This window comes from Sprattus sprattus, assembly GCF_963457725.1.
Source record: "Sprattus sprattus genome assembly, chromosome: 1".
Classification (NCBI taxonomy): Eukaryota; Metazoa; Chordata; class Actinopteri; order Clupeiformes; family Clupeidae; genus Sprattus; species Sprattus sprattus.
The window spans coordinates 40,532,154-40,553,801 of NC_137920.1; the positions used below are offsets into that span (position 1 = coordinate 40,532,154).

Here is a 21,648-nt window from a genome sequence, read left to right on the forward strand (position 1 = left end):
TTTCACTTGTACCCCTTACACATGGGCTTTACACAGACACACACACACACACAGACACACACACACACACACACACACACACACACACACACACACACACACACACACACTCACACACACACACACCCACACCCACACACACACACACACCCCCACACACACATACACACCGACACACACACACACACATACACACACACACCCACACACACACACACACACACACACACAAAGATACATTCCCTGTCCAGAATCCAACCCCTCAAGACACAACGCAGGTATCCGCTGATCTTCTCAGGGCCACTCAGACGGCCACATCGCCCTCAATTACACTCGTCTCCTCCAAAACGCTGACATCTGGAGCCCTGCCGGAGCTCACGGCTCATGAGTGTGAGAGTGTTTACGCAGAGAAGCGCACAGTGAGGACAGCCTCTGAACTTTCCCTCCGTAAATTAACCCTGGTCAGAGGTTACGTGTGTCAGAGAGGCTTTTCTCTTCTCAAGGAATCTCAGCAGAACCACAAGGGCAGCTCTAGTGTCCTCCACATGGCCAAATAAACTGCCGACAGGTGCTTCTAGGACGTAAATAAACTGCCTACAGGTGCGTCTAGGACGTAAATAAACTGCCTACAGGTGTCTTCTAGGACGTGTTATTGAGATCTGAAGTAAAACCTCCACCAAGGAAGCTGACCATGGAAAAGAGACATCTCTATCAATGTAAATACAGTGAGAAGCTGCTCTCACTGGGCACGGCTGGCACATCACACTGTGGTCTGAAGCGATGAGAGTGTGAGGGTTGAGGAGTCTTTGGGGTGGGGCGCTGCTGCCTGTCAGCCTGTTCAGGAGGAGCTTCACTGGGGCTTTGATAAAGCTCCAGCCCTATGTATGTGCGTGAGTAAGAAGCGAGGGAGGGAGGGAGAGAGAGAGAAAAAAAAAAGTGAGAGCATTTCCACCCACCTAACAAGCTGGCAAGCAAAGCAGCATTCATAAACAGCAGCCCAGGACAGACAGGGGCTTAGACAGAGCGAAAGAGCTCAGCGAAGAGGGTGAAGAGAAGAGGACGAGGAGAAGAGAAGAGAAGAGAGCAGAACACACACACTGACCGAGAGAGGAGAGTGTGACTCACTAAAAAGTCAGAAGAGTGCCGTCTTGAGGACCAGGATTTGCCTCAGCATCCAGACACAGCTGAAGTATCCAGGAGACCAGGAGTTTGAATGGATGCCCTGTGCAGTTTCAGTGGCCTGGACCCTCTCTGGGTAAGTACACCTTCTCCAGTGGGAACATGACTTACAGTCTGGAAGATGGGAAAAGTTCTATTTAGCTTCAATCTATGATGGATGAGGATTTTCATGATAGATATGGTGATCAAATATGAATTGCCTTAATTTACCAGACCAAGTATCCCAAGTATTCATATATGTATTCATACTAGTATGTCTAGAAATGTCTCATAATGTACCTTTAACAACCTTCAGTAAAGGACAATGTTGTGCCCTAGTAATGCAGTGTGTTGACATGATGCTTGCACCTATAGTACAAAGACACTTCAGGACATCAAATGTTAAACTAAACTACAGGATTTGTTGTACAGACAAACATAAACACATTTTTTTCAATCATGAGCATCAGTTTGTTAATAAGTATTAGTATAAGTATAAGTATATGAGTGTCCCAAAACTACTGATGCACACAATTAATGCACAAATAAATAAGATTTGTATTAGTCAGTTGTTAAGTGCCACTATAAGATGTGTTAAGCATCTTTTGTCCAGTTTCCAGTGCGCTAGAGGCACTTCAGAAAAGAGGTCTCCTGCCCACAGAACCTGTGTGATAAACACATGCCACAAGTCAAGTTGTGTTCAGTGATCTGTTGGACTGCAGACATAAAAACAATGTGACATTCAAAATTAAACAAAGTATCTGATTCATGTTAATAATCTAATAAATATGGAAACAATGAAACATTCAAAATGAAACAATATATCTGATTCATGTTAATAATCTTATAAGTATTAAGAACCGAGGCATATCTGAATTAAAGACAAAACCTAAAAGTGATATCAAGTCCATATCAACTCAATAGAACAGGAAACAGTGCAGTCTCAGATTCTTTTGCATGTCTTATGTAACTCTTTTACCGCCTAGGGTCAATTACGCACTACTGTGTACCTTTGTAGCCACAGAGTCACCTCAGCCAAATGTATTTCTCTCTCGTGTCGGGGTAAAAAGAATTTATCATTGAAATCCTACAACACACCACAATGCAACAACTGTCCGGTAGTTAAGTAGGCCTATCCAAGATGTTAAAAATATGCCGCAGTGAAAATCTATTTTAGTGATTTGATATTGAGCCAAACAATGCCCCCGATCCCACACCTGCTAATTGGTCTCGCGCGGCTACCTTTAGCCAGACTTGTTGTTTCGCAAGGCGTCGCGTTAGACTGTTTGCGGTCGCTTATCCTCTTCCCTCGGGTGTCTGGCGGTTAGTCTGCCCTCCGTCAGACGCTTCCTCCTCTCGTTACGAGCGTCTAATTACACCCTCACCTCATCCTGACTGCTGCACTGCGCGCATTCAACAAACAGACGGAAGTGCACCGGACAGACGGCCCAGTGTCCCCAAGTAAGAGGACTACTGCACTTATTTTTTTCCTCAGCCTTCATGCAATCTGAAATCCATGCACGGGTCAGCACCTGGAAAGTTTTGGGCATGTCCTACCAGTGAGAAAAAAAGTGCTGGATTCTGACTGGGCTTGTTGAAAAAACAGAACTTCTTGCCAATAGACTTCTGTTGAGTAATTGCGGTTTCATTTTCAGTTTCCAAAGTTTATCCAATATGTGTGGTCTAGAGGTCACATTTTCAGGTTGAAAGGTTGCCCAGCAACCTTATTCATAAAAAATAAACCGGACTGCTAGGTAAACTGTGACATTCAGTGTGGTCAAGCCTCGAGGCCTTTTCAAGTTTTGATACTGAGCGGGTTAGCTTCTCAAGTAGCAAGCAAAGCCAAATCTCACACCATTTGTCATTGCTCTCTGCAAATGCAAGTGCAAGAACTCAGCTCAGTTATGTTTATACATATTCGTTTTTTGTGTCCCCTTTCTTGTTGATATAGGACTGGAACACCACCTGGTACACCCATCACCCTGACCTGACGCAGTGCTTCCAGAACACAGTGCTGGTCTGGGTGCCTTGTCTCTACCTCTGGGCCTGCGCACCCTTCTACTGCCTCCATCTGTACTGCCATGGTCGCGGGCATATTCCCGTCTCCGTCCTCTGCAGTGCAAAACTGGTGAGCCAGACCGCAGGAACAGAGAACCGAAGTCATTAAGGTTATACTAGACCATTATGTGTGCAAGTGCAACTGCCCAGGCTTCTATAAAGCAGTAGAGCAGAGTGTGAAACACAGAGCACATGGCAGGTTTAGGGGCCCATTTCATGCATCAGTGATCTGTAGAAAAAGGCACAGGGAAAAGGTCTGTGGTTTAGAGAATTGTCAAGTGATAAGGGTTTACAAATGTAGAGGTAAATGGGTAAAGACCCTTCAATGCACTGAAGAGGAATGTGCTGCAGTTAGAAAATAATCTCAACTGTCTTTAAAATGCTGAACCTCTAGCATGACAGATCATGTTGACTAAGTACATTTACTTTATGATACATCTTTGTGGTGGAGTAAGAAGGTGTACATAAGCTAGTCGTGAAGGGCTTGATTGCCAATGTCATGACTGATCTCTGATCATCCTGCCTTATGTCTCTTGGTTTGATGCCAATGTCATGACTGATCTCTGATCATCCTGCCCTATGTCTCTTGGTTTGATGCCAATGTCATGACTGATCTCTGATCATCCTGCCTTATGTCTCTTGGTTTGATGTCACTGTCATGGCTGATCTCTGATCTTCCTGCCTAATGTCTTTCGTCTCTTGTCTTGATGCAGCTACTGGGCTTCTTCCTGGCGTCGTTTGGCTTTGTGGAGTTCTTTTACATCCTACTGGTGAAGAATCAGGAGATCCAAAACCACATGGTCTTCCTCCTTAGCCCCGTCATCCGCAGCATGACAGTGGTAATGTTCCCCTACGCTTACTTCAGTTGCATGGACCTTAAGTGGTATCAGTCAAATCTCACAGTTTTCCTGTTATCAAGCACATAATTATGTTCCAAGAATTCCATGAATTATTATCCAAGTGTTTGTGTATTTTTCCAAGCAGTTGATTTTTCAATATGGATGAAAAGGCCATTTAGAGTCCCAATGTAGGAGATAAAGAACATAAATATATGATTATAACTTTACTATATGGTCATCAGGAGCCCTCTCCCAAATGGCTGTGGCATTTTAAATCTGAATCCTCCATCCCATCTCGTATAGAAATATGTAGCTGGACCCTCGCCACGAGACGTCAGTCATGTTGCTCCTCTTAGAAAATTGCATAATGGGAGGTGTAGTTTTAACACCGCGTCATGGTCACTACTGTTTGTTTACACAGCAGTGAGGACTGGCCAAGAAGCTTGACTGAGCCACTGTGGTGTATGTTTGGGGAGTGGCCTGGATGCGAGAGGGAACTGGGATAGTATGTCTGCCGCAGCAGCCCACAGACCCATAAACCTCCCCACAATTCATCCATGTCCCAGAGGTCCAGCAGGCGGTCTGCGTACACACATTCTCCCCAACCAGACTCCGTATCCCTTGGGGAAACTTATGATTCTTAGTCAATGTCCGCAAACAGCTTCAGGTCATAACATTATAACGAATCAAAGCCTATAGTTGTACCCCAATGATTGAAACGGCTCCTATTTCATCAGACCCATGTCTAAACTCCAGGATGAGGTCGAGGGGAAATAACCCACTTGTGTTGAGATTCGTTAACTAGGCGCGCAGACGTAAACAAACACAGATATTACGAAAATATTCCCTTTCGTGGTCCAACACCTCCCACTGATACCACAGCTGGTTTTTCCTTGCGTAAGACTGGCCCCTGATGTAATTCAAACTCTAACCGACAGCGAAAACATGCACAGATCCTTAAACCAGAGTGTTGACTCGCTCCTGGGCTCGGCCTCCATATTGGAATTAGAAGTGCACGATCAGCCTCCACGAATGCCCCTCTGTGCCGCCTCCTCAGGGACGCTATGAATGGGACCTGGGCAGCATGCAGTGGGCAGTGATGTAACTGCTCAAGTTCCCAAAACACTCACAGCTTCCCCCCCTGTAATTACTAGGTGGGAAATGAGCTTCAGGGCTTAAGTAATACTTTGACTTCCACCCACCTCCCAGATGTCCGTTTCCAATGAAGGGGTAGGAGCATTGATGTTTAAGTCACATTAAAGTTACAAAATATGAAAAAAACAAAATGTCCCACTTATATCTTGCATTTCACGTGAGATATAAGATATATCTTGGCACAAAGTTGGCTCCAGCTTCACTCACACGTCTTCCGTCTGCACAGAATCCCGGGGGCGGCTGTGGTTTTTCGTGTCTCATCCCTGACTAGCTCGGATGTTTCCCATTACACGTCCTAAAGCTGTGTTTTCCCCTGCCAGAGAGCTGACATGACAAATGATGTCTCATCTGACTAAAAATGGAACTAAAATGGATATGAATCCAGCATAACTGCCTATACAAGACAGGCAGGGGTGACCCCCAGACAGGAACCGTCTGGATTTTAAGTAAATTTGTTTTTTCACAGGATGAGGAGACTGTGTAATTAAGAGGACTGTGGCACTAGCAAAGGGCATAAGCTGGATCTGGTGTTTTACGAGAGCGGGCAGTCAGGCAACTTATGCCATGGCAGACGGGGAAATCCCCATTTAACGTCTGTCTGCAAACACTGGCACAGCAAAATGCATGAAATCCTTTATGAGCAAGAAGATCTCACTCACGTTGTGCTGTTAATTAAATCAACAATACTGAACTACCATTGCTGAAGTATTATCTAAGAATAGCTGAGCTGAGTAAAAGCCTTAAAATGGATGCTTAGGGAAGTATCATTTTATACCATTTTATTTGAAGGTGAGGCGAATATCTCCTGCAGGTCAGCTGATGTGGCATGGTAGCGTACGTGCTGGTGAACTGATCTTTCCTGAACTGCACTGCACTGCACTCCAAGACTTTTTGGACAGAGACATCTGCTATGTAACGATATAAAAGCCATGTGAACAGTGAGACCTACATGTATGGAATGTCCGAACTGACCTCAGCTCTGTCCACGTCCAGGTGCTAGCTGTCTGCATCATCCAATGGGAGCGCATCAGAGGCTGCCGCTCCTCCATCTTCCTCTTCCTCTTCTGGCTGCTGGCGGTGGTGTGTTCGCTGGTGCCCCTGAGGGCCAAGATCCAGCTGGCCCTGGAGGAGGTGAGAGAAATGACACTGACACAGACCCCCAGTCTGGGCCACACGGCTCAGAGCACACGCCCAAACCTCACCGGGCTGAGACCGTGACCTCCACTTTGGGTTTCTTAGCACCAACTTCGGCCTCTTGGTTCCATGTGCTTTAAGATTATGGATTAACTGCCCTTATAAGGATGACTTAAGTTGGTAAAACATTATTGTGTACAGATATGTGTGGTAATGATGCTTCAGTGTCAACTAGCAGACACTAGACATTGAGAAGTTGTTTAAGTGCTAAGACCACAATTCCGTCTCATGGGTAGATCATACAGGTGCATGTTTTGAAAGCTTTTTGAAAACATTTGTGAACAAAAAAATAGGGAAAAGTCATACACAGGAAGTTTTATGTAATCAAAGCTTCAGGCCAAAAAAAATCTGAATTTTCCCACAAAGAAAGAGAATTCTTCAGTTGTGACCAGATGCGGTTTGGAACGGAAATCTGGAGCAACAGGAAAATGGTAAAGGAGTTATTATCAAAGTTATGGTGGCACAGGAGAGATGTGTTGTGGACCTACTTCTTCAAATATTCAACTCTCATTTTTAGCATTTTTTCACCATAGCCTGTGAAATGCTGACTTTTCAGGGCTTATAGCTGAAAAACCATAACTCTGCGCCAGCTTTGGACTGACCTATATTTTCTGCCCACTCAAAACCACCTGACCCTCTTTTGTGCTGTGGTGAGCATACACTTCCACTCCTTGGCATAGGCAGCCATTGTGGATAGGATGTTTACTACCAGTTTACAGATGTCTGGCTGCGGTATGATGGGCACGAGTTCACTCAGTCTGACTGGGGTAAACAAAGCTCTGATTGCCAACATTCTGCTATATGTGCAAACTAACATATAAGCAGCTTATACTGGGGCCAGGATTGGCTAATATTGGTCACTGGCTCCTTTCCAAGGGACTCAGCCCCAGAACCACATTTACCATTTCCAGATACGGCCTATAGCGTGACTGGGAAGCTTTTTACTGTTCTTCTCATGCGTAATACACTTATTTTAAGAGGGCCATTAAAGACTTTGGGTTTTCACCATGATTTGCCTTAACTGTTCAAAATAAGCTTTATGGTTTCATTAATGCTGGATCCCGAGTCCTACCCAGTGGTATACTCCAGCCCCAGTGAATAAGGGTAAATAGGAAATGGGGAAGCTCTTAACTGACCTCAGAACAGCGCTTAATGCACTGGGTGCTTCATTAGCGTGCCTAACTTAATTAAATGTATATAACAGACCAAACCAGATATCGACAAAAAAGGTTGAAAAAAACAATATAATACTTACATGAGATACAGTAAATGGTTGAAGAAACAGATAAAATACTTACATGTGCTACAGTAAATGGTTGAAGAAACAGATATAATACTTACATGTGCTACAGTAAATGGTTGTATCTGAGCTTGGTCTCACGCATGAGCCCTTGGCTGAGTGCGCTGTCATGGCAATGGTACACACAGTGACATAGTCCCTGTTTTGGGAGCTGTGTGGCTAGCAACAGGGAAAATGGTCTGATCTGATTATGGGAAATCCCACAGTGTGGTATCTAACTGTGGTGTACTCAGGAGATCCTTCCTGTTTGCATGACACCAAACCTCCATGTCATCATGTCTCCTCCTCTAGCTATCATCCTGTAATTAATGGTCGCAATCAATTTTCTCCTCTTGAGTCATCACACATATCATTCTTAAGTCTACACACAGATCAATCTTAAGTCTACACACAGATCATTCTTGTATCTACACACAGATCAATCTTAAGTCTACACACAGATCAGTAATGCACAATGTACTGAAATATCTGTATGGAACTGGAATAACTGCTCCATGCTATGCTTCTTCATCATTATATTTACATAGTCTTACTTTATGTTCCTGATGTTGTCTTAACATCTTCATCATTATATTTACATAGTCTTACGTTCCTGATGTTGTCTAACACTGTTGTTTTTGTATGCTGTGTGTCGTAGGGCCTCTCACCGGACTTGGTGCGGTACCTGGCCTTCTTCTCTTACTTTGCCTTGCAGTTGGCCCAGCTCATCCTCAGCTGTTTTGCTGATCAGCGGCCCAGTGGGAAAGAGTCCTTTTTGACGGTAAGATGATACGGGACTCTGGATCACAGCCCTGCCCAGAATAGCAGCATGTGAAATGCTATAGTCTTTGATTATGTCTAGAATTATTTGATATAGGATGTGGACAGATATTTATGAGGTTGGTTTGATGGGTACAGTTCTAGTTGATACTCCACACATCTGCATTGAAATAGAGGCGTATTCTACCTTAATGTGAAGGCCTCTACATTTTTACTGGAAAATACAGTTACATTAACAAAATATGTTTTCCTGAAATATTTCCTTTCCATCCAAAGGCAAAATATCTTTTCTGTCAGCCCCTGGTGTCTTCTCAGAGCAGTACATCCATCTCAGTTTCACATGTGAAAGTGCCCACTTACATCAATGTAAATTTCACACAGTCTTTCCAATGCTGTAACACTGGCCTGTGACGCAACATATCCGGGGGGAAAACAGGAAAACAAACTTCTGAGAAGAAAAAAAGAAAAAAGCAGCCAAATGTTTCTCAGTGTGTGTTTGCCAGCTGCAATGAGGTCGGAATGGGTGGAAGCCACAGACGGGAGCCACACCCATGGTCCAGTTCTGGCCCAGTCACTTCCTGCCTGTTATTCCAGCTCAGAGTGGGATCTCCGGTGTGGGGGCAAGCCTGGGAGAGGGGGGGGGGGGGGGGTTGGGAGGGGGGGGGGGGGGGGTAGGGGGTGGTGTCAGTGGCGGAAGATGCTGTGGTCTGGTGGGTGGAGACATGTCATCAGTAAGTCATGCTGAGCCCACTCATGAACCCAAAGATCCACTTATTTATGTATGGAGCGCTAGTCTGGTCTTTGGCTCTGTGTCTACACACTTTTTTATGTATGGAGCGCTAGTCTGGTCTTTGGCTCTGTGTGTCTACACACTTATTTATGTATGGAGCGCTAGTCTGTGCTTTGGCTCTGTGTTCCTCCACACTTTCTTCTACCCCACCTCTCACAGTGATTGATGATGTCAAATGAATTTCAAAAACTATGTTGGGGTTGTGCTTTGTCCAAAAATAGCAGTGTAATGTAGCGATTGGAAATATTCCTTTCAAAGAACTTCATTACTCAGTTTTCAGAGGGGTGGTAAGACTTGCACAAGAAGACTGAGGACTTGGAGTAGTGTTGTGTAGAGGTTGGAGTAGTGTTGTGTAGAGGTTGGAGTAGTGTTGTGTAGAGGTTGGAGTAGTGTGTAGAGGTTGGAGTAGTGTTGTGTAGAGGTTGGAGTAACGTTGTGTAGAGGTTGGAGTAGTGTTGTGTAGAGGTTGGAGTAGTGTTGTGTAGAGGTTGCAGTAGTGTTGTTTTGAGGTTGGAGTAGTGTTGTGTAGAGGTTGGAGTAGTGTTGTGTAGAGGTTTGGAGTAGTGTTGTGTAGAGGTTGGAGTAGTGTTGTGTAGAGGTTTGGAGTAGTGTTGTGTAGAGGTTGGAGTAGTGTGTAGAGGTTGGAGTAGTGTTGTGTAGAGGTTGAGGGTTTGCTCAAGGCCTGATGTTCATGGAGTCTTTTATATCTGAAGGACTATAGATTTAGATCAACAAAGGGGGTTTCTCTCCAGCTTTCACAGAACCCATGTGTGTTTGTCCTTTCACAGAACCCATGTGTGTTTGTCCTTTCACAGAACCCATGTGTGTTTGTCCTTTCACAGAACCCATGTGTGTTTGTCCTTTCACAGAACCCATGTGTGTTTGTCCTTTCACAGAACCCATGTCCCGTTGAAGATTCCTCTTTTCTGTCAAAGATGCTGTTCTGGTGGTTCAGTGGGTAAGAGACTTTTGTTGTTCCCTTGTCATACACACTATATAGCCACCAAAAATGGAAAATGTTAATCATTCTGTGTGTGTGTGTGTGTGTGTGTGTGTGTGTGTGTGTGTGTTTATTCACTCTCAAGGCTGGTGGTCAAAGGTTATCGCACTCCACTGCAGTCAGAGGATCTGTGGTCTTTACGAGAGGAGGACACCTCCAACAAAATCATCTCCAACTTAGAGGAGGAGTGGACATCAGTATGCAACAAACTCCAACAGTAAGACAACAGATTCATTTAAACACCCTTGCTCACAGAGACACTTTTATACTTGCAGAAAGAAAGCACCGGAAAAAATGTGCTTTGTCTCCAATAGATCCGTGCAGCTAGGGTACTGGGAGTAGAGCTATGAGTTTAGCTTTAGGGCTGTGATTACAAGGTGCTGTAAATATTACATGGCAGAATTGTGTTAAAAATGTCACCACTGCTAACATCATCTGCATTCAGTCCTGGCTTTGCTATAGCTCGACAGCAATAAAAGTGTGACATTCTGGCACACTGGCATTTAAAGACAATGCCTGTCTAGCTTCTGCTGCCTTAACCATTAAACCGCAAGTAATCAAATCCCCACTCAAAGGATGCTGGCCACAGACTTAAAACAGAAAACAGGTCAGATGGGTTCACTTGGACTTGTTGAGACAAGATGCCTGTGACATTTGTTAGCATGTTAAATCACTTAAGCTTTGAAGTTTGGTTGTAAAGTTCTACACGACCATGTAAAGTGTGACATGATCAGAGGTCACATGGATGGGCAGTAATATGCTTTATGGCTGAGGGGAACTCCACCATTTTATATGTGAAGGCCCAGTGACGTTCACAGAAACTATATCCATATCTTCCCCAGGTTTGTCTCTGTTTTGAATTACATTTTGAATTACGGTACTAGGGCTCTAGGGATGACGCTTTTGCCCTCTTCACAGACAGGAGAAGAGCATGAGCACCAGTGTGGCCCTGGGCTCCAGGCTTCCGGAACAGGCCCAGATCCTGCGGAAGCTGAAGAAGGAGCAGAGCTCAGGGTTCTGCCTGCTGCGCACACTGGCCCGCAACTTTGGGCCCTACTTCCTGACGGGAACTCTCTGCATCGTGATCCATGACGCCTTCATGTTCGCCATTCCACAGGTGCTCAGGTAAGAGACCCGGAAACCTACAAGATCACAGACCAGACACCCCAATGAGAAACCTTCTTTAAAGAAGTGCAAACATTTATGTTTTTCTTTTTTCTTTTTAGCTCTTATGGTTGCAAATGTAAAATTATATAAGATTGTAATATCTGGGTAAATGAAGCATTGAACTAAAATAAATAACAGGCAAGTCAAAGTAAAGTTTGACAGTCCTCAGAGACCTATCTCTTCACTGAGACACAAGCATCAGGGACCGAAGCTGTAGGCTCACTGTGTCAGGAGCCAAACACACACACACACACACACACACACACACACACACACACACACACACACACACACACACACACACACACACACACACACACACACACACACACACACACACAGACAGCTGAGGCTGTGGTCAGACAGACTGGCCACAATAAGAGGGTAGCCAGCAGTGTCAGTGTCCTGCTCAACCCCAAGAGGACGCCGGCTGTTCAAGGTTTAGTGTGTGGCCCAGGCTGTGTTATACTGGTGACCTGCTATGCAGTGAAAGTTGTGGTGACTGGCTCGCTCAGTGCCTTCTGTAAAACAATGGCTTCAGCCGAGAACGCCATGTCTGATTTTTGTATCATCTTAGAGTGGAGACAGACAGAGTAGGTTTAGATTCATAGGCCGGCCTGCTCTGGAATCATTACCTGTGATCATTTGTGACACGTTTAAGAAGGAGTTTTGTCAAACTATAGTAACTTCTTATGGAATAAAACATTAAGCATTTACTCTGAAGAATTTTAGGATTAAGAATAAAACATCTACCCTTAACTCTACATTGTACTACTTATTTGGCACAAATTCTCACATTTTTGTCAAGTCACCTTTACTAAATAACAAAATTGACTTAACCAGTATAGGATAACTCCATCAAAATCTTCTAACCTCTCTCTCTCTCCCTCTCCCTCTCTCTTTCTCTCCCTCTCTGTCTGTCTGTCTCTCCCTCTCTCTCTCTCTCTTTCCCTCTCCCTCTCTCTCTCTCTCTCGTAGCTTGCTGTTGGGCTTCATGAGAGAGCCAGACGCCCCGCTGTGGAAAGGCTACTTCTACGCTTCTCTCATGTTTGTGCTCTCCTGCATGCAGTCACTCTTCAGCCATCAGTACCTGTACGCCTGCTTCACTGTGGGCATGAGAGTGAAGACTGCTGTCATGGGCCTGGTATATAGGAAGGTGAGGCTCTAGAATATTCTGCTTTACTAAACCAACAAGTTCAAAATGTCCTTGCAATTCTCTCCGGACTGAATTCTGAAACCATTGTGTAGAAACCGATGCAGTTTGAAACCCTGCAGATTTGAACTTCTATCTGCTGCATCTCTTAACTTAATATGTATGTGTGTGTGTATGTGTGTGTGTGTGTGTGTGTGTGTGTGTGTGTTTGTGTGTATGTGTGTGTGTGTGTGTGTGTGTGTGTGTGTGTGTGTGTGTGTGTATGTGTGTGTGTGTGTGTGTGTGTGTGTGTGTGTGTGTGTTTGTGTGTGTGTGTGTGTGTTTGTGTGTGTGTGTGTGTGTGTGTGTGTGTGTGTCTGTCTGTGTGTGTGTGTGTGTCTGTGTGTGTGCTGGTTTGATTTTCAGTCTTTGATCATAAGTAGCGCCGCTCGGCGGACATGCACTGTGGGAGAGATTGTGAACCTGGTGTCTGCAGACACCCAGAAGCTGATGGACTTTGTGGTGTATTTCAATGCTGTTTGGTTGGCCCCCATTGAGATCACTCTGTGCCTCTATTTCCTCTGGCAGGTATTGACAGTACTTGACAGCACAGTTGTTCATTCCTTATGTAACGTACACTATAACTGCCTCACCTAAATGTATACAAATATATTGCTTCATGTAACGACCACAAATTATCCCTTTATCCTCAGCACCTGGGTCCTTCAGCTCTGGCTGGTATTGCTACAGTCATCCTGATCTTCCCTCTCAATGGATTCATTGCCAAACACAGGAGTAAACTGCAGGTACAGTGAGACATGGAAGCTTTCAAACTCAGTGGGTAACTGTCTGTGCGTCCTGCCAAGGTCTACAGGAAAATAGACACCAGACAGCTGTTCAGTGTTCCACAGCTGGTTTCAATGGGGAAGGGAAAGAGGTGTGGACCTGTGGGTTGAGCGCAGGCTGGGTCATCCCTTTAATGTGCTTGTGTTATTGAGATGACAAATAACCACAATAGAAGAAAGGGCAGTTAAAGTTAAATATTTTTCATTTCTTTTGGAAAGGGGACATGTTTTTGGCCCAGACCTTGCAAGAGTGAGACACTTCTCTTACAGAACATCTCATCTGTGGTCATGGTTTTAGCTGTTGGGTTCTCTATGACCCTGAAACTCTGACTAATACTGTGCAAATATTTTGTCCCTGTTTTACAGTAAATATCACATTGTCTGCTGAGCTACTTTCCTGAGAAATAGAGACATTTTCCGCAGAACATTCCTCAATGTTGTCTGTGGGCTACCTATCCTCCCTTTACCAAATATGGACATGTTTTTATGACTCTGTAGGAGATTCAAATGAAGTATACGGATGGACGAATCAAGTTAATGAATGAGATCCTCAACGGAATAAAGATTCTGAAGTTTTACGCCTGGGAGAAAGCCTTCCTGGAGCAGGTGCTTGGCTACAGGGAGAAGGAGCTCAACGCTCTGAAGAAATCTCAGGTCCTCTACTCCATATCTATCGCCTCTTTCAACTCCTCATCCTTCTTGGTAAGAATTGTCAGATTTAAATGTAATTATCAGTCTTCATATTTCGTTACCAGATACAGTTGCCCAACCTGAAAGCCCAACCTGTGAATCGCATTTATTTTTGTAAGTAATACATCTGAAATTCAAATGTATATTCTGAATGATTGTTTTGTCCTTCCCTGCTCAGATTGCCTTTGCCATGTTTGGGGTGTATGTCATGATCGATGAGAAGAACGTGCTTGATGCCCAGAAGATATTTGTGTCCATGGCTCTTATAAACATTCTCAAGACGCCACTGAGCCAGCTACCTTTTGCCATGAGCACTACAATGCAGGTAACACTGTCCTTCAGACACCACCAACTGGAGTTAACACTGTCCTTCAGACACCACCAACTGGAGTTTCCCTCTATTCATCAGTGTGGAAGAGCTCTCCACTCCCAAGATAGCGCATTCATGAATTATGGCCAAACCTCACACTAACACGCCTAGTTCACACTTTGTCAATGAGATTCTCAATCTGAAGTCCATTCATAGACTCAAGGACAAAAAATACTTCCCCTTTCATAAGAAATTCTTCTGTCCTTTTCTTCTTTTAGATTAAAGGTAGAACTGCATGCAGCTTTCATTAAAATAGATAATTATATATTGTTATAGAGAAATAGAGAATTATAGAAAATAGATAATTATATACATTTATATTTTTATATATTTATGTATTTCTGTCTCAGGCTTTCGTGTCACTGAAGAGATTAGGGAAATTTCTCTGTCAAGAAGAACTGCAACCAGACAGTGTGGTCCGAGAGCCTTTCAAATCAGGTGAGTAAAGTTTCGGAGGTAGAGTAAATCCTGTTTTGGTAACAACTCACCACAGAAAACACTTTCACACAGAACAATAAAATGAATGGAGGCGAGAGAAAAAACAGAGAATGTGTTTACATCTGTGGAATTCCACAGTAACACGGTGGTATGTTTTCACATCCTGGTATCTGCAGTGCCTGAGACACGGAGCAATTAGAGTGGCATTCATACCCCATCGCACAGGCCTCATGAGACATGAAGCTTGTGCTTGAAGTGAAACACAAACATGCTCAGTCCCCCATCCCAAAACCTGTCAACATGTCCCCTGGCGCCTCGTAAAGTTGAATCATAGTCATTTTACAAAATGCAGCTAATTAGATGTCATGTCATTACAGAGAATTCAATCTGTGTGAATACTATTTTTGACCTGAAATGTTCACTGCACTATCTGCTTATACTTGTTATGTTTTATGCATTGTTTTATAGAACTCACAGAGTTCTAAACACTCGTTGTCATGGCTAATTTTTGTTACCTTTGTTGACATTTCATGAATTTCTCTGTATTTTCAGATGAAGAAGGAGTTGTAATTGAGAATGCAACTTTCTCTTGGTCGAAAGACAGCGGTCCTTGCCTGAAAAGGTATGAAAGTGATGATGTCATAAGCAGAACCAATATGGTTACATCAAAATATGATTTAAACATTATATGAAACTTTTTTTCTGTTTTAAACTCTCCTCGCCTTTCTCTCTTCCTCTGTGTGTGTGTTTACAGGATTAACGTAAGAGTTCCCCGTGGTGCTCTGGTTGCAGTAGTGGGTCATGTTGGCTGCGGGAAGTCCTCTCTTTTGTCTGCTATGCTTGGAGACACAGAAAAGAGAAGTGGTTCTGTCTCTGTTAAGGTATGAGTACAAATCTCACAAAATATGAACTTAAACCATCATTATATCCTTAAATGTAACACATGTAACTGCATATAACTCCATGATAAATTCACAGAAGTAAGAAGCATTGTTTACTCTAATGAGAAAGTATAAAGTACAACATTTATTTTAAGAACCACGTCCTCTTTCGCACCCACAGGGTTCTGTAGCATACGTCCCACAACAAGCTTGGATTCAGAATGCAACTCTGCACGATAACATCATGTTTGGCCTCGAGAAGAAGAAGAGCTGGTACCAGCGGGTGTTGGAGGCGTGTGCCCTGTTGCCTGACCTTGAGATTCTACCTGCTGGTGATGCTACTGAGATTGGGGAGAAGGTTAGATCCTCAGAGTTATCTACAAATTAATACACTTTCCTTTGATAGATGACTGGTCCAACAGAAGTTTTTTTTCTTCTCTGCAGGGCCTGAATCTTTCGGGGGGACAGAAACAGCGAGTGAGTCTGGCACGTGCCGTCTACAGGAAAGCTGATGTTTACCTCATGGATGATCCCCTCTCCTCTGTGGATGCACATGTGGGCCAGCACATATTTGACAAGGTCATTGGACCTAAGGGTGTGCTCAGAGACAAGGTAAATGCTTGGTAGAATTCTTATAATTTACTTTATGGGTCTGGTGTGAAACCCCTAGTATACTAATGTTTGTCCATGATATTGAAACCCCTCTCTATAGTACACTAATGTTTATCCATGACATTCTTTGTAGACACGTGTGCTGGTCACCCATGGAATGGGGTACCTGCCCCAAGCGGACTTGATATTAGTCCTGGTAGATGGGGAGATTACAGAGAGCGGCTCATATCAGGAGCTCCTGAGCCGTAATGGCGCCTTTGCCGACTTCATTCGTACCTTTGCCAGCTTAGAGAGGAAAGGAAGCACCACACAAAGAGGTACATTGTTACCACCAAATATGCTCTAATGTGCTGTCGGATATCTGACCTCTGTAAAGAGTACTGGAGTAAATGATGAATTAAAATGGTACTGAGGATAATCCAATGTATTGTCTTGCCCTAGGGTCAAGGAAGTCCATCTCTCGTTTGAGTATGACTGACTTCATGCCTTTTTCAAGAGATCTTTCCCAAGAGCAGCTCATTGGGTATGGACCACGGCTACCTGGCCACTGTTCACTTACATGTTAATGAAAATTATTTTTCTCAAACATTTGACACCTCCTGCTGGTATATTTTAATAACATGGTCATTTTTACAATTCTGCTCCTCCTCAGTGGTGACAGGAACAGTGTCTCAATACAGAACATGGAGCAAATGACAGATTCCGACCCTGAACAGGTGCCAGAAGACTTGGGGAAGCTGACGGAAGCTGATAAGGCCCGCACCGGCAGGGTACGTTCAGTCCTCAGATGCTGGGATACTTTACTTTCGCTCCTTTTTTTCTTTACTTTCGCGTTTTTTTTTTTTTTATATATATTTATTTATGGGCTTTTTAGCCTTTATTTGGATAGGACAGTGAAGTATATTGGACAGGAAGAGAGGAGGAGTGAAGAAGTGGGGAGAGGATCGGGAAACGACAGCAGGCCGGAGTCGAACCTGTGTCGCCGCGGGCATTGTAGCCCGTATATGGGGGGCTTATTGGCTTGCGCTACAGTGCCCCCCCACGTTCTTTTGTTTTGACCTGACCTTAAACGTAAACCTCAATCTGGCCAATCTGGGTCATGGCCCCATAATATACCTTGAAAGAGAGAGCACCTCCCTTCCTAACCGGCACCTTGGCTTAACTTGCACTTAAGCAGTGACAGTCCCGCACTTCTTTTTCTTTCTATGTCGTTTTCTATTTCTTGAAAAAAAGCAGTATTTATTGTTACATCAGGTTTTATTGCTCTTAGCTTGATTGTTCTCTCCCTTGTATGTCACTTTGGACAAAAGCGTCTGCTAAATGACTAAATGTAAATGTAAATATAAAGAAGACTGCCAGGCAAGCTATAACAAGTGCAAAGCTAGCTGATGCATGTGGTTGTCTTGCCAGAAGACCACCAAATGTACCGAAAGAGGTGCAAGCCTCAACATGGCGCCTTATTGACTATTTCAAAGTCTGCTAATGAGCTGACCAAACTATTCTGTTTTTCATTCCAGGTGAAGTTGGAGTTGTACGTTGAATACTTCCGGACCATCGGCCTATCGTTCATTCTGCCTATCGTGTTCCTGTACACCTTCCAGCAGGCGGCTTCTCTGGCCTACAGCTACTGGCTCAGTATGTGGGCCGACGAGCCTGTGGTGAACGGGACTCAGATCAACACAGAAATGAAGGTGGGAGTCTACGGGGCTCTCGGATTCGCTCAAGGTAAGGAACTCTGGATGGAAAGGATAAGATGCCATCTATGAATGATGTTTAAAGATGATTCAAACTTTTCAAACAATGTCAAACCTAACTAATGGTTGGTATATGAAGCGATGCAAATTTTTGGTAAAGGTTTTACTGTATATGTCCTCTTGTCTTTTAACTGTTCATTACTGTTTATCATCAACATCTGGTTGTTATACCGACAATGATGTGATTTGTTTTGTTAGGGATCTGCATCTTCGGAACGACGGTGGCCATCTCTCTGGGCGGCATCATTGCTTCCCGCCACCTGCACATGGACCTCCTGAATAATGTGCTCCACTCCCCCATGTCCTTCTTTGAGTCTACACCCAGTGGCAATCTGCTGAACCGCTTCGCTAAAGAGATTGATGCCATTGATTGCATGATACCCGAAGGACTGAAGATGATGCTGAACTACTTTTTCAAGCTGATGGAGGTCTTCATCATCGTGTTGCTGGCGACTCCCTTTGCTGCTGTGATCTTCTTGCCCCTGGCAATTCTGTATGCCTTTGTGCAGGTATGGTCTAGTTCCATTTTGAGGTGTAAGAGTCTTTCTTCAAAATAGCAAGCTATTAGTATAACCAGTCTATTAGTGTATTAGTTTATACTAGAAGTGCCTTGAGACTTGCTATATAAATAAAATCCATAATTATTATTATTATTATACCGATATTGGTGTTGGCGTAGGGCAGGTTTTCTCAATTCTGCTGACATACAGTATAGATGTTGGATGAAACCATAGACATTATTAGAAAACCTTCTATGGCTCTTTGGGTTTGACCAAATCCTGTGTTCTTTTTTTCGGCAAAAGAGTTTCTATGTGGCCACATCCTGCCAGCTGCGTCGACTGGAGGCAGTTAGCCGCTCTCCTATCTACACACACTTCAACGAGACGGTCCAAGGTGCGAGCGTCATCCGCGCCTTTGGAGAGCAGTCTCGCTTCATCCAGCAGGCCGACCAGAGGGTGGACTCCAACCAGACAGCCTACTTTCCTCGTTTTGTAGCCACCAGGTTAGAAACATTTGGATATTATTACAGACATTATCTGGTTTGGGCATCACCAAAGTCAAAGCCCCACCCTGATACTATTAAGTCCATTTTCTTTGTTATTCACATCAGTTTTGATTTTTATAAGATGGTGTAATTGCCTCCCTCCTAAGTAAACTGGGCGTTTCTTTATTTTTGTGAACAGAATGTTTAAAGCGTCTTAACTGATTTGTCTTACTTCCACAGGTGGCTAGCGGTGAACCTTGAGTTCCTTGGCAATGGTGTTGTCTTAGCAGCTGCAATTCTGTCTGTGATGGGGAAGGGAACCCTAAGCCCTGGTATTGTTGGTCTGGCTGTATCACATTCCCTTCAGGTAAGCATACTTTTGTGAACACACAATAAAACCAAAATAAAGTAGTAAAGCACACTCGAACATAGAAAGCTTCTTCCCCTTCCCGTTTTCATCTAGGGATTTACTGTCTAACCTCAGTAAAGAGTGATACCCCCTCTTGCATCAGATTCTCATCATTTCTTAATTTTTGGTCACCCCTTTTCAATATCTAGGGTGTGGAAAGAAGAGACCTTTGAAAATCTTTCATTACACAACATGGTTGCAGAAAAACCACAGCACAAAGCACAAGTGATCCTTAAATCTTGATGTTGATCTATGCTTTACAGGTGACCGCTATACTGAGCTGGATAGTGCGGTCTTGGACAGATGTTGAAAACAACATCGTGTCAGTGGAGAGAGTGAAGGAATATGCTGAGACATCAAAAGAGGTAAGCATATCTTTAATGACCCATTGTCAGATGGGGTCTTCACTTATTAACTAATCATCAATAACCATTGATCAATCAATACAAAAATGTTACTTACTAAAACCTCAAAAAACTGTTTTCCAAACCCCAGGCACCTTGGACGGTTGAGGAAAATCCCTTACCCCTGGCCTGGCCCGAGAGTGGGACCATCGAGTTCCGGGAGTATGGCCTCCAATACCGCAGAGGCTTAGACTGGGCACTGAAAGGCATTTCTCTGCACATCCAGCAGAGGGAGAAGGTTAGAAATAATGAGTTTCATAAGAATAGAGACAATGCATTTGAAACATGTGTAATTTAAGCATCTGTAATCCAATTCCCCCTACTTACTCTTCTATTTCAGATAGGAATTGTTGGAAGGACGGGAGCGGGGAAGTCCTCATTGGCGCTGGGAATCTTCCGGATTCTGGAGGCAGCCAAAGGAGAGATCTACATTGATGGCGTCAACATTGCAAAGATTGGGCTTCATGACCTGAGATCCCGTATAACAATAATCCCACAGGTATTGTTGTTATCCTCAGTAATTATTGGGAATTATTGTCGAGACAGCTCTTTTGCCCCCAAGCAAAGGCATTAAGCCTCACCTGATTCCCAAGCGATGTTGATAGTGAATTATGCAATAGTCAATTATGTGCATAATACACATGGATATGTGTAGACCCACTTCAAACGATTAGCGAGTTGGGACACCTTCTCATCATGTATCAGAGCTAACTCACTGCCGGCTGCCGCAGAGCAAAATGCAAAGGAAGACACTGACAGGGGAAACACAATAGGAGACAGCATTTCCTTAGCTGTTATTTCAAAGCAATGAACCTCTGACATCTTCAAATACATTGTCTAATTTCTATCTATTCAGGATCCTGTGCTGTTCTCTGGCTCCCTCCGAATGAACCTTGACCCCTTTGATGCCTATTCTGATGAGGAGGTGTGGGGTGCCCTTGAACTGGCTCATCTCAAGAACTTTGTGTCTGGACTGCCAGATAAGCTCAGCTATGAGTGCTCAGAGGGAGGGGAGAACCTTAGGTGAGATACCAGGCTACACTTGCTGATAATGCTTCTGGAATCAATTAATATCAACTACCTGCCATATCTCTACAGAATGAAAATATACAGTAAAACAAGTAAAAACAACTATTTCAGCTGTGGTTTGCTAAATATGTGGGCATGCTAAGTGCTCCATCAGACTCTTGACCGATGGTCTGCTGCATGTTCTATCACAGTCTTGGGCAGCGGCAGCTGGTGTGCTTGGCACGGGCTCTTCTCCGCAAGACAAAAGTTCTTGTCCTGGACGAGGCCACAGCAGCGGTTGATCTTGAGACCGACACATTGATCCAGTCCACCATTCGTACCCAGTTTGAGGACTGCACGGTGTTAACCATTGCCCACCGTCTCAACACCATTATGGACTACACAAGGTGTGAGAGGCTGGCAGAAATCTTTCATCAACATATGCTATCTATGTTTTGAAAAGTGTAGATGGAGTTGTTATTCCACAAATAGTAGACTCTTGGAAATTATCTTCTTCTTAAAAACATTATCTAAAGTTAAGTCTAAAGCCTAATGTAAAAGCCATTTTCTCAATACTCTGTCTATTTGCAGAATCATTGTCATGGACAAGGGACACATCAAAGAGATGGACTCTCCAGCAAACCTCATCTCACAACGAGGCCAGTTCTACAGAATGTGCAGAGAAGCTGGACTTGCATAA

At 43.9% G+C, this 21,648-nt stretch overlaps 1 protein-coding gene across 1 annotated transcript; it reads left to right on the forward strand.

Moving 5' to 3' along the window:
- Positions 1–1,213: 1,213 nt before the first annotated feature.
- Positions 1,214–21,648, forward strand: abcc6a (ATP-binding cassette, sub-family C (CFTR/MRP), member 6a; the record flags this gene model as incomplete). Its single annotated transcript, XM_080856281.1, has 31 exons — positions 1,214–1,255; positions 3,110–3,286; positions 3,930–4,055; positions 6,204–6,341; positions 8,342–8,464; positions 10,150–10,211; positions 10,339–10,470; positions 11,172–11,378; positions 12,399–12,576; positions 12,979–13,140; positions 13,266–13,358; positions 13,896–14,099; positions 14,266–14,412; positions 14,808–14,895; positions 15,448–15,517; positions 15,650–15,776; positions 15,958–16,134; positions 16,221–16,388; positions 16,522–16,705; positions 16,830–16,911; positions 17,041–17,158; positions 17,906–18,113; positions 18,341–18,651; positions 18,946–19,145; positions 19,368–19,494; positions 19,800–19,901; positions 20,032–20,178; positions 20,281–20,439; positions 20,797–20,963; positions 21,161–21,355; positions 21,540–21,648. The coding sequence occupies 31 exons, from the start codon at positions 1,214–1,216 to the stop codon at positions 21,646–21,648; spliced, it is 4,530 nt and encodes a 1,509-aa protein (XP_080712407.1).